Raw genomic sequence first — 17,119 nt, forward strand, 5'->3', positions numbered from 1 at the left:
TACACCCTACACCATGAGCTCTTATTTTGTGTAGTAGCCTTTGATGTGGCACCTTGTCAAAAGCCTTCTGGAAATCCAAGTACACCACATCCACAGGATCCCCTTTATCCACGTGGCTTGTTACTTCCTCAAAGGACTCTAATAAATTAGTCAAAACGATTACAAAAGTATGGAAGTCATGATGAACCTTTATTGGTTTGGTCACAACTGGAGTATTATGTCCAGTTTTGGGCACCACACTTTAGGAAAGATGTGACGGCCTTAGAGAGGGTGCAGAAGAGATTTACTAGAAATGATTCCAGGCTTGGGAGACTTTAGTTACGTGGATAGATTGGAGAAGCTGGGGTTGTTCTCCTTGGAACAGAGACAGCTGCAAGGAGATTTGATAGAGGTGTACAAAATCATGAAGGGTAGATAGAGAGAAATTGTTCCCATTGGTTGAAGGGTCGAGAACCAGAAGACATAGATTTAAGGTGATTGGCATAAGAACCAAAGGTGACATGAGGAAAAGCTTTTTTACACAGCGAGTGGTTAGGACCTGGAACGCACTGCCCGAGGGGGTGATGGAGGCAGATTCAATCATGGCCTTCAAAAGGGAACTGGATAAGTACTTGAAAATAAATAATTTACAGGGCTACAGGGATAGGGCTGGGGAATGAGACTAGCTCAATTGCTCGTGCATGGAGCCGGTGCGGACTCAATGGGCCAAATGGCCTCCTTCCGTGCTGTATCCTTTCTATGAGTTAGCATGGTTATGGAAAAGGACAAAGATAGAACAGGAGTAAAATTTTCAATTGGAGAATGGCCAATTTTACTAAGCTGAGAAACGATTTAGCAAAAGTGGACTGGAAACAGCTACTTGAAGGTAAATCAGTGTCAGAGCAGTGGGAGGCATTCAAGGGGAAGATTCAAGAGTAAACATGTTCCCACAGAAAATGGGTGGGACTGCGAAATCTACAACCCCCTGGATGACAAGGAGCATACAGGGTAAAATAAGGCAAAAAAGGGAAGCTTTTGTCAGACACCAAGAGCTCAATACTGCAGAAAGCCTGGAAGTATAGAAAGTGCAGGGGTGAAATTAAAAAGGAAATTAGGAAAGTAAAGAGAGGGCATGAAAAGATACTGGTAAGTAAAATTAAGGAAAACACAAAAATGTTTTATAAATACATAAAGAGCAAGAGGATAACTAAGGAAAGAGTAGGGCCTATTAGAGACCAAAAAGGTAACCTATGTGTGGAGGCAGAAGATGTTGGTATGGTTCTTAATGAATACTTTGCATCTGTCTTCACAAAAGAGTTCCGCACCCATGAGGACGGCCTCAACCGGGATCTTGGGTTCATGTCACGCTACACGTTACCCCACCAGCGAACAAATGTTATCTGTTTTTAATATAACGGGTCAATTGCTGTCTTTTCCTTCCGGATGTTTCTATGTTTCTGCCTCTCTCGCTCTGTTTTTTTTTAATTGGCATCTCCACATCATCTGTTTTTTTAGTTCTGGCCGTTTGTATATTCGGTGGCCCTGTAGGTAACACCCGTCTGTCTGAACACTTTGGTTGCCTTGGCAACGGGCAGTTGAAAAGACTGTCTGTAATCACCAGGCATTGTTCTGTGACTTATAAATGCGATAGGTTCGAGGATTTCATGTCCACATTCACCTGAGGAAGGAGGAAGCCTCCGAAAGCTTGTGGATTTTAAAATAAAATTGTTGGACTATAACTTGGTGTTGTAAAATTGTTTACAATTCACAAAAGAGAGGGAGGGTGCAGATTGTAGTTAAGGAGGAGGAGTGTGAAATATTGGACGAGATAAACATAGTGAGGGAGGAAGTATTAAGGGGTTTAGAATCTGTGCAAGTGGATAAATCGCCAGGCCCATATGAAATGTATCCCAGGCTGATAAAAGCAGAGGCTCTGACCATCATTTTCCGATCCTCCCTGGCTACATTGGAGGACAGCTAACGTTGTACCGTTGTTTAAAAAGAGATAGACCGAGTCATGAAACTGGAGAGAAAGAACAAAAGGTTAACCAAGGTGACGGTTGTAAAATAACCCCCCCCCCCCAACGTACCCTTATGTAAACTCTGGTTCTCCTTTTCTAGGCTGGTGACCCGGGAGCACAGCTCGACATCTGCACCTTGCACAGCACTCTGAAATCAGAACATCAACAGGTCGTAATTAGTCCCCCCCGGTGGAAAAGACACACATCAGACGACAGAAAGTCAGCACGCCTGCCAACACCCCCCGCCCCCACTGGTGAGAGATCGCGGAGCAGTAGGCGTTCAAAGCTCTGCTCACTGCTGACCGCTGGCCAATGAGGATGGTTACACTACAACAGCGAGCTCTTACCAAGGAGGTACACCAGGTAAAATAAGAGGCCAGGTCTCCCCATAAAGCGAGCAGAAAGCACTCTTACACACAGGACAGGCAAAGGAAAGACACCTGAAAATGCCCGCAGATGTAGATTCATTGGTTTTTGCAACTGATAATTAAATTGATTGTTGTGCGTCGTTACAGATTTAGTGGCTCGTCGATTATAAAGGCAACATTCTTCTGCAAAATAGAAAGCCACCTGGAAAGAGCAATCGTTGTGTATGTGGAGGGCCCCCCGTTCTTCCTTTTATAGGAAGAGTTCTGAAGCTTCCCCTTCATGCCATTCTGTGGTTACAGGTCTATGAGGCTCCCGATGGCACCATATGGTAACGAACCAAGCACAGCAAAGGCGCTTTTGCATCAGTGCTCGATCGGTTAGGATCAACCCCACGAAAAGGTGGATCTGCGATCCTGCCGCTGGGATTAGGGAGCCCGTCTAACGACGGAAACAGTGGGAATGGTATACGGACTCTGTTCCTTGCCGGTCCAACCAACAAGAGGCCATTCTAGGGGTGAAGCAGAACAACAGTGCAGGGCTCTTTGTAGGTATCACCCGCAACACAGCTGCTTCTTCGATAGCCAAACTACCTCAGTGTTGAAAGGGGCCAGTTTACGCTCTGCTCCACACGGGGGGCCAGTTTACGCTCTGCTCCACACGGGGGGGCCAATTTACGCTCTGCTCCACACGGGGGGGCCAATTTACGCTCTGCTCCACACGGGGGGCCAGTTTACGCTCTGCTCCACACGGGGGGCCAGTATCCAGATTAAAAGCAGCAATTTCAGATTTTAAAAAAATGGCGACTTCATAATATCGCCAAAGACGGTGGCTGCATTTTAACTAGTGTGCCGTACAACAGAGTTACAGGACAGGGGCTCCTTCATGTGAAAGTTCCCTATCTCAGGTCTTTTCTCTCAAAGGGGCTGCAATATAAAGGGATGGAAGTTATGCTTTAGTTGTACAGAGCCTTGGTCAGTACGGCGTTAAGTTCTGGGCACCGCAGCTCAGGAAGGATATATCGGCCTTGGGGGGGGATTGCAGTGCAGATTCACCAGAATGATGCTGGGGCTTAGAGGGTTAAATTCAGAGGCCAGGTTGCATAAACTTGGCTTGCAGTCCCATGAATTTAAACGGTTGAGAGGTGATCTAATCGAGGTGGTAAAAATGATAAAAGGATTCAACAGAGTAGATACAGAGAAACTATTTCCTCTGGTGGGGGAATAACCTTAACATTAGAGCTAGGCCGTTTACAAGCAAAATCAGGAAACACTTATTCACACAAAAGGGTAGTGAAAATCTAGAACTCTCCCCCCTGGAGCCTGTGGATGCTGGGGGTCAATTGAAAGTTTCAAGTCTGAGATTGACAAGATTTTTTTCGGGTAAGGCAGGTAAATGGAGTTAAGATACAGATGAGCAATGATCTGATTGAATGGTGGAACATGCTCGAGGGGCTGAATGGCTTCCTCCTGTTCCCCACTGGGAGGAGGACAAGCATCCGGGAGGGAGGGAAATCAAAAGTATACCCTTGTAACAATTTAACCCTGAAGAGCAGCTCCTTTCCTTCAGATTCAAAACATCCAATCATTTGGGGGTTTTTTTAACCCCGACTGTTCCTTTGATCAGAGAAAGGGTAACCTGTCGAATTAGGCAGCCATATTTCCACACATCCCTTAGCGGCAGAAATGCTGGGCGATTTCTTCCCTCCCCCTACTGGCCCAGAGACCATGGCTTTTTCCAGCTGCAACCTGCTCAGGGCAGAGTAAGGCGTTTCCCTGTCTGCATGGCCCGGTAATATACCAAAGTGGGCACAGCTGATACAGGGTACAAGTCTTATATGGATGGCCTCTGAAAAAAAAAAATCTACAGCAACAAGGAGATTTATTAAACAGGAGAATAAACCAAGAGCTGCGAATATGAAATAAAACCAGAAAATCCTGGAAATAAACAGCAGGCCCATCAGCACTTGCTACCGTGTCAGATGTCCGTCCAACACCATGATGAAGAGTCTCCACTGAGACATTCCCACCCGCTCTCAGCAGACGACGATGGACCTGCTGCTTCCCTCCTCTCCCGAGCTGGAACACCATTCACAGGAGTCAGCGGCCCGCTGGCATCTTGCCCAAGCGCCAGCCTGGGCAAGCAGGGTTGGGCTATTCAACTGCTGGGGGCACCACGGCTCAGTGCCGGATTGTACCCGAGGTCCACTCTCCCGTCGGAGGTTGCTGGGTAGCTAGTGATCAGGAGCGGGTAACCCTGGCCGACTGACGTCCCTTCCCTGCTTCAGCGGGGCAGCGAAGCCGAATGTAGCGCCTCAACGCCGCCTGGGATCAGATCAGCTAACCTCAGCACAGACTGAGGAACTTTAACTTAAAGAAAGCTGCCACAACCAACCGGCATTAGCACAAAGGTGCCGTTGCCCATCAGCCGATCCGGGGTGGGGGAAGAGAAAGAGCTCACGACAAGAGTTTTAACAAAAAAAACAGAAGGGGGGTGTGACTGCGGCGGACCTTGAAACGCTTCCCCTAGCGGGACATGCACCTGATAGATGAGGAGCGAGTGACTCGGCTCTGCATGCAGCTGGAGTGCGGAAGCCACATTTTTTTTTTTACAAAGGCACAATGTGAAGCACCACACAGAAGATGGAAGGCAAGGAGATCTCACAACCAACCCCAAAAGCGGACAAAAGCTGCAGCAACGTACTTACTTTCTGATGGTTTGCAAGCAAGACAGTCTTTTCAGGAAATAAAAAAAACGAAACTTTAGTAGTTTGGACCACATATATTATTAAAACTGTTTGTTTCAATTCTCATGCGACTACAAACTAGAAGCAAAATCGAGGAGCAATCACGCTTTGTGCCTCTCTCTCTCGCTAGTAACAGTGAGGGTCCATGGGGTTGTGCAACGTGGTGGGAGATAAAGCTGAAGGGTGCAATGATCCATCAATCAGTACTTTAATACTAAGTGTTAACTGGAAGTCAAATGTAGAAGACATCAACACCACAAAACTTACACACATGGACAGAGAGAGAGAGAGAGACAGACCGAGAGCAAGAGCCGGGGGGGAGGGGGGGAAGAAAGAGGAGACCGAGACCGAGACCGAGAGCAAGAGCCGGGGGCGGGGGGGGGGGGGGGAGAAGAGAGAGAACCGATAGAGGGAGAGAGAGAGAGAGAGAGAGAGCCGAGAGAAAAAGAGGACCGAGAGAGAGAGAGGGGGGGGACCGAGAGAGAGAGAGGGGGGGGACCGAGAGAGAGAGAGGGGGGGGACCGAGAGAGAGAGAGGGGGGGGACCGAGAGAGAGAGAGGGGGGGGACCGAGAGAGAGAGAGGGGGGGGACCGAGAGAGAGAGAGGGGGGGGACCGAGAGAGAGAGAGGGGGGGGGACCGAGAGAGAGAGAGGGGGGGGACCGAGAGAGAGAGAGGGGGGGACCCGAGAGAGAGAGAGGGGGGGACCCGAGAGAGAGAGAGGGGGGGGGACCGAGAGAGAGAGAGAGGGGGGACTGAGAGAGAGAGGGGGGGGGGACCGAGAGAGAGAGAGAGAGAGGGGGACCGAGAGAGAGAGAGAGAGGGGGGACCGAGAGAGAGAGAGAGAGGGGGGACCGAGAGAGAGAGAGAGAGAGAGAGAGGGGGGACCGAGAGAGAGAGAGGGGGGGGACCGAGAGAGAGAGGGGGGGGGGACCGAGAGAGAGAGGGGGGGGGGACCGAGAGAGAGAGGGGGGGGGGACCGAGAGAGAGAGGGGGGGGGACCGAGAGAGAGAGGGGGGGGGGACCGAGAGAGAGAGGGGGGGGGACCGAGAGAGAGAGAGAGAGGGGGGACCGAGAGAGAGAGGGGGGGGACCGAGAGAGAGAGAGGGGGGGGACCGAGAGAGAGAGAGGGGGGGGACCGAGAGAGAGAGAGGGGGGGGACCGAGAGAGAGAGAGGGGGGGGACCGAGAGAGAGAGAGGGGGGGGACCGAGAGAGAGAGAGGGGGGGGACCGAGAGAGAGAGAGGGGGGGGACCGAGAGAGAGAGAGGGGGGGGACCGAGAGAGAGAGAGGGGGGGGACCGAGAGAGAGAGAGGGGGGGGACCGAGAGAGAGAGAGGGGGGGGACCGAGAGAGAGAGAGGGGGGGGGGACCGAGAGAGAGAGAGGGGGGGGACCGAGAGAGAGAGAGGGGGGGGACCGAGAGAGAGAGAGGGGGGGGACCGAGAGAGAGAGAGGGGGGGGACCGAGAGAGAGAGAGAGAGGGGGGGGACCGAGAGAGAGAGAGAGGGGGGGGACCGAGAGAGAGAGAGGGGGGGGACCGAGAGAGAGAGAGGGGGGGGACCGAGAGAGAGAGAGGGGGGCGACCGAGAGAGAGAGAGGGGGGGGACCGAGAGAGAGAGAGGGGGGGGACCGAGAGAGAGAGAGGGGGGGGACCGAGAGAGAGAGAGGGGGGGACCGAGAGAGAGAGAGGGGGGGGACCGAGAGAGAGAGAGGGGGGGGACCGAGAGAGAGAGAGGGGGGGGACCGAGAGAGAGCGGGGGGGGGACTGAGAGAGAGAGGGGGGGGGGGGACCGAGAGAGAGAGAGAGAGAGAGAGAGAGAGAGAGGGGACCGAGAGAGAGAGAGAGAGAGAGGGGACCGAGAGAGAGAGAGAGAGAGAGGGGACCGAGAGAGAGAGAGAGAGAGAGAGAGAGAGAGAGGGAGACGACAGAGAGAGAGAGAGGGAGACGACAGAGAGAGAGAGAGAGAGGGAGACGACAGAGAGAGAGAGAGAGGGAGACGACAGAGAGAGAGAGAGAGACGGAGACGACAGAGAGAGAGAGAGAGAGGGAGACGACAGAGAGAGAGAGAGAGAGAGGACCGAGAGAGAGAGAGAGGACCGAGAGAGAGAGAAAGGACCGAGAGAGAGAGAAAGGACCGAGAGAGAGAGAGAGGACCGAGAGAGAGAGAGAGGACCGAGAGAGAGAGAGAGGACCGAGAGAGAGAGAGAGGACCGAGAGAGAGAGAGAGGACCGAGAGAGAGAGAGAGGACCGAGAGAGAGAGAGAGGACCGAGAGAGAGAGAGAGGACCGAGAGAGAGAGAGAGGACCGAGAGAGAGAGAGAGAGGACCGAGAGAGAGAGAGAGAGAGGACCGAGAGAAAGAACCGAGAGAGAGAAAGAGAGGACCGAGAGAGAGAGAACAGAGAAAGAACCGTGAGAGAGAGAACCGAGAGAGAGAGAGAGAAAAAGAGAGGACCGAGAGAAAGAACCGAGAGAGAGAGAGAGAGAGAGAGAGAGAGAGAGAGAGAGAGAGAGAAGAACCGAGAGAGAGAGAGAGAGAGAGAGAAAGAACCGAGAGAGAGAAAGAACAGAGAGGACCGAGAGAGAGAGAACCGAGAGAAAGAACCGAGAGAGGACCGAGAGAGAGAGAACACCGAGAGAAAGAACCGAGAGAGAGAGAGAGAGAAAGAACCGAGAGAGAGAGAGAGAGAGAAAGAACCGAGAGAGAGAGAGAGAGAAAGAACCGAGAGAGAGAGAGAGAAAGAACCGAGAGAGAGAGAGAGAGAGAGAGAGAGAGAGAGAGAGAGGACCAAGAGAGAAAGAACCCAGAGAGAGAAAACGAACGAACTGAGAGAGAGAGAGAACCGAGAGAGACACAGAGAGAGAGAACGAACGAACCGAGAGAGAGAACAGAACCGAGAGAGAGAGAGAGAGAGAGAGAAAGAAAATGGGAATGAGAATTAATCTGGTCCTCACGATGGGACCTAAGAGCCTTGGTACGTAAAAATGAAAAACAAACACACGATGCACAGGTCAACACAACTCATGTCAGAACGCAACACTATGTATTTTTAATAGTTTACAAACAGCAATACAGGTGATGGGTGTTAATGGCGAGGTTAGTGGTGTGGTGGGTGTCGGGGGAGGGGAGGGCAGCATGCCACCTAAAATCCAGGCTTGTGTTGCCATGGAATCTCACATGGTTCGAGACCGGGTCGAGGTTATTCCGGACGATTTCTTTGGGGTTACTGTCGGCCTCCCAAACGGACGAGATCTGGTTATGGAAATACATTCACATACTGTGATATTCTCAACGCTCCACGAGCCCCAACTTTCTCTTACGCAGACTAAAACCCACGGCTGCCATCCAACACCAACACAGCACATTTGACAGATACCAGGAACCTCAGTAGGCTTCCGTCTTTTTATTTTTCTTTTGTTACTTTGGTTCGTTGCCACTGATTTGCTTGAACAGTACGTTCCATTTTTAAGAGACCGATGCCCAGTTAATTGCGACACAAACCTTGGTGCCAATTCAGTGACCTTCACTCTTAACGGGAGGTCATTTTCCCACTCCCTTCGGTGTGTCTTAATCCCTATTATTTAAAAAGCGTCAGTTTAAAAAAAGGCTTTGTCCAATTTTTTTTAAAATTTATAAGAAGAGCCACCTTCGTAACAGGCACTTCAGTCTCCTACTGGTTTAAAATGGACGGCTCTTGTTCCCACCGCTTTAAGATGTTTTAAAATGCTACGTAAAGTTGAAGCAGGCCTCTGATGCTGTCATTCTCACTTTATTCTTATATGAAGTAGGTTCGCTGATTAACTACAGAGCAGTCCTTTCAAAATTATCACCCCACCCTCAGACGGAGTTTTTTTTTTAAAGGTTGGCCCAGATTTACCGGACTGACTCCCCACGCTGTCCTTTTCGAAAGGACGGTAAGGCCCCTTCACTTATTGTAGGTTCCCCCCCACCACCGTTGTTTTAATCGGTAAAGCATGAGCTCATAAAGGACAGTGGGGGGGTGGGGTTGTTGGCAGCTCCTCAGAGACCTCTACAATCGAGAAATCTGAACATCACGGATCACACGCTCTGTGCTTTTTACATAGAACTTACAGCACAGAAACAGGCCAGTCGGCCTAACTGGTCTGTGCCGGTGTTTATGCTCCACATGAGCCTCCTCCTTCCCTACTTCATCCACCCGAGTCAACATACCCTATTATTCCTTTCTCCTGCATGCATTTATCTAGCTTCCCCTTAAATGCATTTAAGCCATTTGCCTCAACCACTCCTTGTGGTAGCACGTTCCACAGTCTAACCACTCTCTGGGTAAAAAAGGTGTACGGATAAACACAGCAACTATAGGCCAGTTTAACCTCAGTGGTGGAGAAAATTTTAGAAACGATAATGCGGGACAGAATTAACAGTCACTTGGACGAGTGTGGATTGATTAGGGAAAGCCAGCACAGATTTGTTAAAGGCCAATCATGTTTAACTAACTTGATAGAATTTTTTGATGAGGTAACAGGGAGGGTCGATGAGGGCAATGCAGTTGATGTGGTGTATATGGACTTTCAAAAAGCGTTTGATAAAAGTGCCGCATAAAGGCTTGTCATCAAGATTGAAGCCCATGGAATAGAAGGGGCAGTGGCAGCGTGGATACAGAATTAGCTAAGTAACAGGAAGCAGAGAGTAGTGGTGAACGGTTGTTTTTCAGACTGGAGGGAGGTGTACAGTGGTGTTCCCCAGGGGTCGGTACTAGGACCACTGCTTTTCTTGATATATATTAATGACTTGGACTTGGGTGTACAGGGCACAATTTCAAAATCTGCGGATGACACAAAACTTGAAAGTGTAGTGAACAGGGAGGAGGATAGCGTTAAACTTCAAGAGGATACAGACAGGCTGGTGGCATGGGCGGACACGTGGCAGATGAATTTTAATGCAGAAAAATGCGAGGTGATATGGGATCATCTTGCATTTGGGATTGTTCTCCTTGGAACAGAGAAAGTTGAGAGGAGATTTGACAGAGGTATTCAAAATTATGAAGGGTCTAGACAGAGAAACTGTTCCCATTTGCAGCAGGGTCAAGAACCAGAGGGCATAGACTTAAGGTGATTGGCAAAAGAACTAAAGGTGACATGAGGAAAACCTTTTTTTTTTAAACACAGCGGCACCTGGAATGCACTGCCTGAGTGGGTGGTGGAGGCAGATTCAATCATGGCCTTCAAAAGGGAACTGGATTAGGTTATTGAGACGGAAAAATGTGCAGGGCTACAGCAGCTGATTAATAAAGTGAAGCCAAAGCTCGCGGGCTAAAGTTTTAAATCCCGCAGTCAGCAAAGAGGGACTTGGGAGCGTAGCTTGCTGCTGTCTCCAGGGGAACAAGGACAAAGTTAAAAGGAGGAGGACAATTCCAAAGTACGTTAATGCTTTCCAGTCACTTTAATTCCTGGGATGTGATGAAGAATGTTATGTTTGTTCGCACGCAGGGCCAATCAGCCATGTGGGCACGACCGTTAATGGCCCCTCTCTGACCTCAAGACAAGGCCAGGGCAAAACAATAGGGTAAAGTCACTCAACAAATCGTTTGCATATTATCTCTCTCATTAATTCTCCCCCCCCACCCCACCTTCCTGAAGGTACTGACTCTTGCTGGACACAAAACTCCATTGTTCAAAGTGCTCTCCTACACCATTACTCGCATGTCCACCGTACATTCACACACACACACAAACCTTCCAACGGGGGGGGGTTGCTGGATAGCAATCACATGTGGGAATCTTGGACAACTGTCCTCTCCCCAACCCAGAGGTGTGGAGGTCAATTACAGCACCTCGACCAAGGACCCAGCCAAGGTCAGCTAATTCGTCTGAGGATGGGGGGGGGGGGTGTCAAACTTGGGAGTGTGTGTATTCCTCAGCCACGCCTAAACTCTCCAAGCTGTCAGATGAGTGAAATTCCTCCTCTCTCCCACCCCCCACCAAAACAAAAAATCTAATACAAAAATCCCCTTTAACTGCCATCTTTCATGGATATTTTTTGACCAATTTCCACAGAAATGATTGGGGGTGGGAAAAAAAGTGTTACTTTTAATGTTGTGTTTCAAAAGCATAATGAAAGAGTGAGGGTCTGAGACGGTAGGTATTTAAGGTGCTATTGAGCGAGTCTTAATGTTGTTTCCTCATAAGACTATAAATAACAAGCAATCCAATGGCTTGTTTCCATAATTAATGAATCCCTCACACCCAATGTGTTGGAAGATTTTTGATCTCTAAAGCAGAATGGTGCGGCACTTATAATGCAGTCTAACTGCAGCTAGGATGGGCAGGCCTCAGAAAAGGCAGGCTTAAAAATGGCAGAACCTAGAGCAGCTAGTCTGTTTCAGTCAAGCAAGACAACCCACTGGAGTGGGTTAGTGTAGCGTGCACATTACAATCATGTTATTACGCAGAGGTAAGTTGTATCGATTTAACTAAGTGGATGCGATCATAAATGTTGCTCGGTACGTTCACCTTACTGTGGAATAAAGCAGCTTATTGATTCAAACCGAGCCTCGCCCAGCATTAACTTGGGCTACCTTCGGAGAGATTGAAGTGCACGTGCAAAAGACACGAATGTCCAATTCAGACCACATGGGGATTTTCATTGATACACTCCTGGGTTACACTATCGTACAGGTAGATATAGAGTAGTGCGAGTTAGCTGCTGTAAGAGTAGGACCACTTACGGGACTGACTGACAAACAGAGAAGGAATTTACGGCAGATCTGAATTCCTAACATTAACTAGATCTGAATTTCCCTTCTGGAGCGCTCTGTTAATTACTTTCCACGTCAACATGTGTACAAGAACTAGAACAACTAAGATCCCCCAGTAGCCGATGGGACGTCAGCCGGTGAATCCCAGCCCCCCTTCCCCCAAAAAATTAAAGGGTGTAAAACGGCAGAAGATACTTTGTCCCAGTGCCAATCAGGAAAACACATAACCACCTCAAGCCCTGCTTCTAAGTGGAAAAAGTTATCTGAAAAATAGGAAGACAACTTTTTAAAAAAAAAATACGGCAACCCCCCATTTCACCATTAGGTATGGTTGCATTGTGTTTTGCCAACATGAACATAACCCCCTCATCCAACACTTTAGCCGTGGAAATTTGGCGTCATTGGAACACAGCACACACTATTGTCAGTGAGTGGCAGTGGTGCCACAGCAAGAGATAACTGCAGCGAGGATGGCACGAATGTTCCTCACATGTTCCTGACTGATGACTGAAGGGAGGTGCTGCTGATATATGGGGCTCCTCGTTGCCACAGTTGGTAAAAGCGTTGCTCTGGATGGAACCGAGCTGTACAGGCCGAGAAGGTCTCTGGCTCAAACCCCAGTTTGCTCAGTGGTGGTCAAGTGTTATAATTCACTTCAGTGCCCCTCAGCTTGGAGGTGGGGGAAAATAAAGAAACACCTCGATCCGTATCACCATCCAATGATTCCTAATGTGAACTGTCCACATGTGGACCTCAAGTGTGCTGCCTCCCGAGGTCAGATAGCCAGCCTCCAACAACTCCCTACAAGAATCACATGCACAGAATGATGTTTGTGCAAGGTACTGCAGATGTTGATGGACCCCCACCCAGCAAGAATCAAATGCAACAGGTATAATCCACTCGCTACAGAGAACAGAATCGAAAGTACAGAGTTCATTTTATACTGTTTTCCTGTTAGTTTAGGAAGCCACAGGTTATAACACGGTGGCATGTATTTCAGCAATAGAGTGAGTAGCTACTACACCTAATGGGCGAGGTTAAGCGGACTGCGACTTTGGTGATACCTAGTCGAGGAAACGCCAGAGTCTCATTTTAAGCCTATTGGAAGCGACCCAGAAGTTGGTGTTGATATTTAGTCTTTTCATTTAGAAAAAAGTTACTCTGCCTTGTTACTAATTCCACATATTTGAAGGAAATTTACTTCAACTAAAACACCTGATTCCCCTGTGAAAAGGCCATCAACTTGCGTGGACATTTTAAAACAAAATGCGGTGTGAACACAATTTGAATCGTCATCTAGCTTTCTAGCAGTTAAAAGGTTTGGGGTTTCTTTTGTTTTGGAAAGGCTTCGTGCACAACTAAGCGGGGCATCTTTCAAAGTCTGCGGCCAGCTACGAGGAGCAGGTACTCACTCCGGCCAGTGACTTCTGGATATTCTCCCTGGCTCTGGCAATGTCTCGAAGGATGTTACTCGCTCCGTTCTCCTAGGTAGTGCAGAAAGAATTTAGTCACAAGCTTGATCACTGGTCAAACGACAGCAAAAATTTTTTTTTTTTTAAAAAAGAGAACGTCTGTGGGTTACAATCACTGGCCGAGGGGTAATGCAAAACAGAAAATGAGGAATCGCGGCAGCCTGCGGATCTGGAGCCCATGGGAAGGATCAGTGCAGACCCGTGTCCGATCCACTGAGCAGAGATTTCACCGCAGCGGAGTGCTCTAGGCACCAGGTGAATGTGAACAACATTCTCGCAATGTCCCAGACTGACCAGGAGAGCCCCCCCTCCCCGACACACAGACCCCGGGAGAGCCCTCCCCACTCACATACCCAAGGAGAGCCCCCCCCCCCCCCCAGCCCACCGCCTCACAGGCCCCGGGAGAACCCCCCCCGCCTCACACACTGACCGGAGAGCCCACCCCCTCACAGAATGTCCGGGAGAGCTCCTCCCCCACCCGCCCTCCCTCCCTCAGACTGACCAGGAGCATCCCCCCCATCTCACAGACCAACCGGGGAGCACCCTCCCCTCACAGACCAACCAGGAGAGCCCCCACCCCACTAACAGACCGACCCTGGGCAACAGCTTTTGATGAGCTGAGCTGCAACTATAGCATGAAGTGTCAGTCAGAGCCCCTTCCCTCCCCTGTGTCACCTCTCCTTAATGTTGCAGACCAGAAAAATATATAATGGCTAATTACCACAGGGTTGAAAACTAACCCCCACCCCCAAAGGCTCAGCTGGTTAAGTCAGTGAGCCACTGAGGCGTACAGACTAAAGCGATCAGTGCCAAGTTAACAGATCTCATATTGGATGGGAGGGAAGAGAAATTTTCCAAGGAGCCCCCCCACCGCACTCCTCTTTCCAAGGGGCATCCTGTAACCGCTGCTGGAGGTGCACTTTGTGGACAGCAGGCTCTGGCTCAGCTGTGATGCCCCCCACAGTTGAATATTCTGTCAAGAGTATCATGCGAAGAATGGCAGTACGGCTCAGGAAGTGGAGACTGGTCAGTGCCAGCGGAATACAGTCAATGGCCTCGGGGGGAGAAAAGAAAAAAAAAAGACAATGATAACCAGAAACTGAAGACATGGCAAGTTTGTTTTCCACTCAGACGTGGGAGCAGAAGTTACACAGGGTTCACCTGCTGTCATCACAAGGAGAGCTGCCGTCTAATACGGGGGAGCGAGAGCCAAGCTTTTTGGCACACGTCAGGATTGCACCACAATGACCTGTCATTTCTGGCACTTCAGTTTCACCCTCCCTCCACAACAGACAGCAACAAATTAAACAATACTATCTAGTGGGTCACTCCCGACATCATACTCCCTAAAAGGCACCAAGACTAAGGTTTACAAAGAAAACTACAAATGTTAACAGGTCTGTCATCGGCCGACCAGTCATTAAAAGATTCCGATCAAGGGGCCACCCTGAAACATTAACCCATCTTTCTCCTGATCAGTTGTGTAGTTCTGGAATTAATGCAGGAAGGTGCTTGCTACTTACACTTAACCCTCCCACCTCCTTTAACACATTGGATGGGGTGGAGGGGGTTGGAGGAAGGGCAGTAAACGTTGGTTACGGAGCAGGGAGATGATATACAGCCCACTGGTCCAGTCCCACTGCACAAGACAGCAAACGGCAGGCCCAAAGACTGGCGTGACAGACTTGCAGACACCTGACTGTCGCACTTCCTGGCATCGTTCGGTAGGGTGGAAGCTGTGATCCGAGTCATTACGAGCTCGTTCGTGGGTCACGAGAAGGACCAAACTCGGCAGTGAACAGGCTGCACGCTGGAATCCCAAAGCTCCACTCACAGCCTCACAGTGACACACCAAGCTGTGTCACTTTCTAAAGCCAGGTGCAGAGTGGAGCAAAGTGTTCTTGTGGTGAAGTCCACTCTGATCACTGTACAGTACATTTTTTTTAAAAAAGGGACATATAAGGAGAATTTTTTTTACGCAGCGAGTTGTAATGATCTGGAATGTGCTGCCTGAAAGGGCGGTGGAAGCAGATTCAATAATAACTTTCACAAGGGAATTGGATAAATACTTGAAGGGGAAACATTTGCAGGGATATGGGGAAAGAGCAGGGCAGTGGGACTAATTAGATAGCTCTTTCAAAGAGCCAGCACAGGCATGATGGGCCAAATGTTCTCCTTCTGTGCTGTATGATTCTATATTTCAACAAGATGGTCACTGAAGACTGGAGGGTCGCTAGAGCGGAGACCGAAGACCGAAGGGTGCGTCGTTTCACAGGAGTGAACAAGCACTGGGTGATCGCAGGTTCCTCTCCACTTCCCATCAATCTTCTCCCACCCCTCCTCTTGTGGAGGCATGGTCTTGTTGCTGGGATACAGGATCAAAGCCTCCAGAGGCTCCCCTGTACCCCGACCGAATGACTCCCCCTATTCACATCTGAGCCGCGAGATCGACTACTGTCGGGAGTTTTGACAATGGGGCATTCCAGCAGGAGTCGAAGGAGCGACAGAGCCAATCCTTCAGCTCCTTAACCCAGAGGCTCCGAGGCCCATTATAGGGCCCTGCTGCTGTGCCGAGGAGTGTCCTGGTCTGTATGGATCAGTCACTCGATGTTTTAACCAGCTCATCCATCCGAGGAGCTTTGGAGAGCGATAGTCACAACTCAGCACCCATCCTATGAGCAGCGTTCTAATGCTGGAGAGTGTATTTCCATTTTAAACCCTAGACAGTGATATGGAGTTGAAGCGGGTGGGTTAGGAGATGCGAGCTACAGGATAACAGAAGACGAGGTTTTCTTTCATTGAAATTTATTAGGTTATTTCACCCTCTTTAGGTTCACTATCATAGAAACTTAGAAAATAGGAGCAAGATTAGGCCATTTGGCCCTTCGGGCCTGCTCTGCCATTCAAAATGATTATGGCTGATTGTCTAACTCAGTACCCTGTTCCTGCTTTTTCCCCATATCCCTTGATCTCTTTAGCATTAAGAAATATATCTATCTCCTTCTTGAATACATCTAATGACTTGGCCTCCACTGCCTTCTGTGGTAGAGAATTCCACAGGTTCACCACCCTCTGAGTGAAGAAATTTCTCCTCATCTTGGTTCTAAATGGCATACCCCGTATCCTGAGACAGTGACCCCTGGTTCTGGACTCCCCAGCCATCGGGAACATCCTCCCTGTATCTAGTCTGTGCCCCTTACATCATACAACTAACTTACTTAATGCAAACGTTCATCGGGGACAGGAGGAAAACCGCGTTTTTCCAATGCCCAGCTCCCTGTTCCTAATGGACTGAATCCGTGCATTTTAATATTACAAGGAAAAAGGTTTCTGTAAGCTCACACTTCTTGTCCGTCTCACGGGTCTAGTGCTTACAAAAAAAGTGTAAAGTCAGTCGTTTGCAATGGGCAGTAAACTCTGGGGGAGTGGAACTTACCGTACCGACAACATCTGGAGCTTCTTAATTGATCTTCCCGCAAACAAGGCAGGGCTCTGATTCCTAGTCTGTAGATTTACTGCCCTCCGAGACAGGTTTGGCTGCTCTCTCTCGTCATTGTATGGAAAGAAAGAGAAATGAGTGGAGAGGGGAATTCCCTATCCTGCGCCACCTCACCACACCTGCCAACTGTGTTTTTTCTTTCCCTAAGAAACTAGTTTTAAAATTTTTAGACCGTGCTGGTCAGGAACATGCACCGTCAACAGTGATGCAGCAGACTCTGTCCGCCATGAATACACTCAACGTGGCACCGAAACATACACATTATATAAACAAAAAGGGGGGGGGGGGGCATTTAACAATC

At 49.4% G+C, this 17,119-nt stretch overlaps 1 protein-coding gene across 7 annotated transcripts in view; it reads right to left on the reverse strand.

The window, feature by feature from the left end:
- The window catches only part of eef1db (eukaryotic translation elongation factor 1 delta b (guanine nucleotide exchange protein)), a 52,414-nt gene that overhangs the window by 18,393 nt on the left and 16,902 nt on the right, over positions 1–17,119 (reverse strand). Inside the window, exons 3-6 of one of the 7 annotated variants that reach the window (XM_067968499.1) lie at positions 13,260–13,331; positions 8,289–8,363; positions 5,074–5,100; positions 2,070–2,148 (exon numbers count right to left, since the gene is read on the reverse strand). In XM_067968499.1, coding sequence (XP_067824600.1) covers positions 2,070–2,148; positions 5,074–5,100; positions 8,289–8,363; positions 13,260–13,331 — 253 coding nt within the window. The remainder of the gene's footprint in view (positions 1–2,069; positions 2,149–5,073; positions 5,101–8,288; positions 8,364–13,259; positions 13,332–17,119) is intronic. The other 6 variants (XM_067968457.1, XM_067968466.1, XM_067968450.1 and 3 more) reach the window with 6 other exon arrangements.

Source organism: Heptranchias perlo, chromosome 2 (assembly GCF_035084215.1).
Source record: "Heptranchias perlo isolate sHepPer1 chromosome 2, sHepPer1.hap1, whole genome shotgun sequence".
NCBI classification, from domain to species: Eukaryota; Metazoa; Chordata; class Chondrichthyes; order Hexanchiformes; family Hexanchidae; genus Heptranchias; species Heptranchias perlo.